At 34.9% G+C, this 6146-nt stretch overlaps 1 protein-coding gene across 1 annotated transcript; it reads right to left on the minus strand.

Annotated features, from left to right (window-relative positions):
- Positions 1-597: 597 nt before the first annotated feature.
- On the minus strand, positions 598-5789 carry rps19 (ribosomal protein S19). Its single transcript, NM_200750.1, is given in 6 exon segments — positions 598-646; positions 1461-1515; positions 1986-2169; positions 4715-4815; positions 5065-5138; positions 5780-5789. Coding segments are annotated over 5 exon segments (441 nt in total). The 5' UTR covers positions 5780-5789; the 3' UTR covers positions 598-619.
- Positions 5790-6146: the final 357 nt, after the last annotated feature.

Here is a 6146-nt window from a genome sequence, read left to right on the forward strand (position 1 = left end):
AAAAAAAATATATAAAATCAGATTTTTGTTGGCGCTGGGCAAAAATTAAGGCCAGTTTGCGTTTCAGTGGTAAAAATAAAAAAAAGTGATCTGGCCTTTAGACTGCGATTTTCTTGATGTGCAAGGTGCAAACGCATCCTCAGTCAACTTTAACGTTTTAGGTTTAAACTTCTAAATTCACACTTACTGCCTTTCGGCGGTCATAAACTGGTCATATCATGAATGCCCACATGATGGCACTGTTACTATGCAGCAAGTTCAATAAACAGCTGTTTGACTCCCATGCATTTATCCATTAACTGCTCCAAATTCCTCTGCCAAAACTAGCAGAAGGGAAATAAAGACACTTGTCTTAATGAGTAAATCAATCGGCATCATTGCCAAGAAATGATACAAATCCAGCCTTACTTCATCTGTTTTGAAAGATGATGCAAGCTAATTGCCAGAAGCATCCAGGAATGCACAAAGCGACCCAGAATTGAAAAATCATGGGATGGATGGATTACACAATTTTAAAAAAAGTGGAAGGTTACAGCATTTTATTTTTAATGCTGAGGGGGAAAAAAAATCAAAGACAGAAGACTAAGACACAGAAACTGGTTTCCAACAAAAGTTTATTTTACACTTTCTTGCTTGCAGCAGCAACCTGTAACAGATAATAAAGAGAGTTCAATATTAGAAAAGACACAAAATCAGTCTAGTTATCCCTGCATCCCATTGCAGAAAATTTAATTAACAGTGGGCAAACGTTTTAGAAGGTTTTAAGGTTCTGGACGTGATCTTAGCCAGGAGATTAGGAGCAACCCTGACATTGTTTTTGCTGATGCCACCAAGCCAAGCATATCAACAGTGTTCTGGAAAGAGTCAAGAGTGCAGAACACACAGCCAAGGCAAGCACAACACAAGAAAATCACGTTAACTCATCTGAATTCAGCTCATTAAGGAGGATCAGGCAGAATAAAACGCCGCCATACGGCAGCCCAGCGAGCATGAAATTCAATCGGCTTGTTTACTTCCTCCAGCATCGGATTGGCGCACAGCGGTAGCTCACAGGGAAAGCAGAGGACCAACAGAGGGGGTGAAATGCAAGCGAAGGCTTTGGAGATGATGTGCATGCATTTCCTTTTTAAAGACTGTACTGTGTCCACACACTAAATCAAAGCTACTGCAGTCAAAACTGAACCGCAAGGCCTTTTAAGTCAGTCGATTCCTCACACTTAGTACCTGCATCTGCTCTTCAAAGCTGCATTATACAGCCTCATTTGAATTTTATTAAAATTTAATTATAAAACTAAAGGAAACACTATTTTGTAAATTATGAGATCCCACAATCGCTCATACAGTATCTGTTTAAGTTAAGAACCCTAACCAACAAAATCAATAGCTTCTTAAATATGACTTTAGAAAATCAACGTTGTAAGAGCTCAAGTTCTCAAATACAGTAATGCAACGGCACCCACCTGCCCAGCAATTCTGTCCAGGTCTCTGGTCCCCTGGGGGGTCAGTCTACGCCCGCTGATGAAGTAGATCAGAAATTAGTCATAAGGTCTAAAGTCTTGAGGAATCAATAGAGCACAGTAGTGTAGAAGATTGTGTAATGGAAATTTACTACAAATGGATCTGTTTTTCCCAATATTCATAGATCAATAGAGTATTAATTACAAAATGAATGATCAATAGTGTGAAAGTTCATGCAAGTATACGATTTCTCTGTGATACGATTGTGGTGCGAGTGGTGAAACTCCTAAAGTCGGTTGAGTGAATCAGTTCTCTCAACTAATAATTTTGCAAGCTATTGAGAGCAATGCACTGCTCTTTCCGCTCACAAATATGCTTGTGTATGAATGGCTCAATCTACAAAATTAAACTATGATAAAACAATCTGCCTGGTCTTATTTAATTTCAGATCTCAGAGTTTAAATTTATTTTGTAGATAAAAGAAATTTCCACTACATCTACACATTACACAAATTCAGCCTACTCACCCATTGGGGTCTTTCTCCACCATCTTGAGGCCCTCAAGGGCTTGGAGTACTTTACGGGCAACATTTTTGGAGCCCACGCTGAAGTGAGAGGGGCACACACCGTTCCTCTTACGCCCGCCATAGATCTTGGTCATAGAGCCCACGCCAACACCTCCACGCAGGTACAGGTGACGCACTGTGGAGGCTGCAAGAGAGAGAGAGAGAGAGAGAGAGAGAGAGAAAAGACTTCTTCAGTGAGTAGTGGAGGACAACCAATATGCCAAAAAAAAAACGAATCTTTAAAAGGACCAATGCTAGTCTATTAAAAAATAATTAACTTGTAATATCAGTTCCTAACTACTAAAACTCACCATAAACCAGAAACTGATGACACATTAATCAACTCTTGTAACTTTGTAGTTAAACTAACAGCTGCCTTCAAAAACATGCACCTAGAAACTAATTTAACAAAACTACAATTTTATAAAAACTCTAAAACTTTATAAAGTGTCAAATGTAAACAGGCAAAAATTGTTAAAAAAAAATAAATAAATAAAAATAATAATTCTGCCAAACAGAAAATTGCATTCTATAATTTACCTGACCTCTTCTTAGGGCTGTTACATAAACTTCAGTACTTCGCATTTATCATTTTACACAACTGTTCTAAATAGGGCAGAGTGACATTGCAAAAAAAAAATAAATAAATTCACAATTTTTCATATCATTCAATATAGATTATTATTGAATGTTTTTAAAAATCCATTTAGAAATATTAGGATTAACCACTTTTTTTTTTATTTACCAACATTACTACAGCAAATGGATTTAATAGTCAAAAACAAAAATTTAAACAAATATATAAGATCTTTTTTTTAAAAAATAAAAGTGTTAAAGAGACTTAGATAAACTACATAAATAAAATGTTACAAAGTGTGTGCAAATGTAAAGTGCAAATAATAAACAATCAAGGCAACCTTTAAGGAGTTAATAATAATGATATAGTAAACCTCAAACTGTGAACAACACAAATTATAACCAAATCTGAGCGACTGACCAACCATTATTCAAATACATATCGCAACATTACAAAATGTGAAGTTGAATGACTATATTACTGCTTATGCTTAAAAAAAAAAACTCAGATGGGTTGGCTGGGATGCACAAGAAAAGAAACCAAAAAGCCACTACGGAGATATCCTTTTGTATTTATAATCTTTTCGCTGCTGCTATTCAGCACTTAATTTTGCATGCATTGTTATTCTGACCTTAAGTGACAATCTCGGGCGTGTGGATTCCTTGACCATTTACAATAGATTTTGCACTCGCGCTCCCCGAGTCTCTCGTAACTAGGTGACCATAAACCATTTTTTCAGAGGATGATAAATGGACAAACAATTGTAGTGTTTGAATGCACCGTTTGTCTCGGGTAATTAGTTGGTCGTTATTACTGAAATGTGTATATTCCATACAAAGTGTGAAGCAGATTGGATAGTTCTACTTGACATGAATCACGATGCACTTGTAGCATTTGGAAAAGTTTAGACGTTTTCAACTAGGTGCTGCTGAAAATGCACGTCACTCCCATAGGTGCATCCTGCAAGTTACACGCCTCCATTGGAATAGGATTGCTTCCAAGGGCCACGTTTAACAGATACATTTTTATAAAACCACAGCCTTCATAAAGCTACATTTAAATTTTTTTTTTTTAAATCGATATTGACAATGGTGTTCAGTCAATAAATATTGATACCAAGTTTATCGCCCAGCCCTAGTTCTGAACCATGTAAATCACTGTTTAAATTTAAGTATATACACTTGAGAAATACTTTCTGCTATATGAGTACTAGTAACATTTAAAAGCATCACTACAATCATATAGTTCATTTAAAACACTTTTAATCTTGACTACTGTAAACGCCAAGTAAGTATTTACAATAAGGTAATTTAATATTTTATTAAAAAAAATAAAAAAAACGAACATGTGATATGCCACAGAGTAGACCTTGTACAAGTTAACAAAAGCCATTCACAATGCATCTTCCTTGCTTCTGACAAATAATGACATGACATTTACTAATGAATCAATGCAATATACCTAGCAGGAGGCTTAAAAACAGCTCAAATTAATGAATACACAGCCAGCATGTGTATTTTAACGTGCAAATGTTGCATGAACTTTGTGCACTAAGAGCAACACACAAAAGCCAGCCTTCCATGCAATCAGGGTATCTTTTGTCTATTCTGTAACCATTTTCAAGCCAAAATATTGAAAATTGAGGCTATTTATCAGCCTTTTTCAAAAAAAAAAAATCTTGGCTCAGTTTTTATTTTAGAACAGAAAAACGGATAACACTTAAATTCATTATACACATGTAGGTGGTGTGTATGTGTTATATATATATATATATATATATATATATATATATATATATATATATATATATATATATATACACATACACACACACACACACACACACACACACACACACACACACACACACACACATACATACATACATACATACACACACACACACACACACACACATATATATATATATATATATATATATATATATATATATATATATATATATATATATATATATATATATATATATATACACACATACATACACATATTACACACATCTATCTATCTATATATATGGGATATGGAATGGACGAAAGTTACACTGATTCTATGCATGTCCATAAGCTATGATAAAACATGAAAAACTCACCAGCTCTGATGTAGAACCAGTTCTCATCACAGGGAGCCAACTCCTTATGCTTAGCAAGTTTGACAATGTCAACCCAATCTGGCACCTTCAGCTTCCCCGACCTTTCAAAAGACAAGGGTTCATAATTAGCTAAAACACACACATGCTTTTATCACAAAGTCTCAAGCATGATTACACAGCAGTCAACTTTAGAAGTGGACCAAAAAAACGTTTCAAAATTGTCCCAAGACCAGGACTTGTTTAATGGTTTTAGGACAAATTTGATGAAAAGTTTTAACTCGGTTCAAATGTTAACTACTGAATTACAGCACGTTCAATCATCACTGAACATAAATATAAAATGTACTGACTTTTTGAGGAAGGCTGCCAGCGCCCGGACAAACTCCTGCTGGTTGACGTCTTTCACTGTTACACCACCTGGCATCTGAAAACGAATTAACATCAAAACCTATATTAATATTTAACAGTAAAGAAAACAAATCGCATAATACGTATAGAAAGCTAACATCGATGTGTTACTTTTTAATCAGTGTTCATGCACAATGTGGTTAGGGGCAGAACAAACCTTGCTGTTATCAGCAATACTTTATTTACAATATAATACGCATTTGTGGTTGTTGATACGTGTAACGTTAGTTGAATGTTCTGAGACAACGTGTGTGCTAAAAGCTAACAACCACGCTTATGTCTGCCTTATGTATTGAGCACACATCGTAACGCTAAGGACTAACAAAAAAACAACTTATATGGTTGTTTTCTTAAACCACGTAACGAATACTAGTAACTTTTATTAACTCAGGGCCTATCGTTACATCTTAACAAAGCAAAAGATGTAAAGCGGAGCAGGCCTCAGTGCACCTCCATGGGCGCAGCCATTGGAAGACCGGGGATTCTTAGCATGCGATCTCGTTTTTCAAATAAACTGTCATTTTGCGTGTCATTTTATGAATAGTCGGGAGTTCACATGAGTGCCACTATATACTAAGATGAATTTATGCACGAAATACTATGAAATACTGTTTAAAAGTCGCTGAATAGTCTAGAAAGACGCGGAGTATGATTTACCTTGCTTGTGGACAGCAAAAGGAAGAGGCACGCGCAGGGTTTCCTAAGCGTGTTAACAGGGGCGAGTCACGGTTCTTATCGCGAGACTTGAACACTGGAGGTTTACTCTGCTATACAACTTCCTTCACGTGCAAAATAAACAAACTGTGGATGTCTAACAAGAATGTTTAAAATAATAACAACAATAATAATAATAATAATAATAATAATAATAATAATAATAATAATAATTATAATATTAATAATAATAATAATAATAAATAAATAAATAAATAAATAAATATTAATACATTACATTACATCTAAATTTAATGATGCTTATTATTAAAATTCTGTATGTGCTCAATCCATACATATAAATAAAATA

This window comes from Danio rerio, chromosome 16 (assembly GCF_049306965.1).
Source record: "Danio rerio strain Tuebingen ecotype United States chromosome 16, GRCz12tu, whole genome shotgun sequence".
Taxonomy (NCBI): Eukaryota; Metazoa; Chordata; class Actinopteri; order Cypriniformes; family Danionidae; genus Danio; species Danio rerio.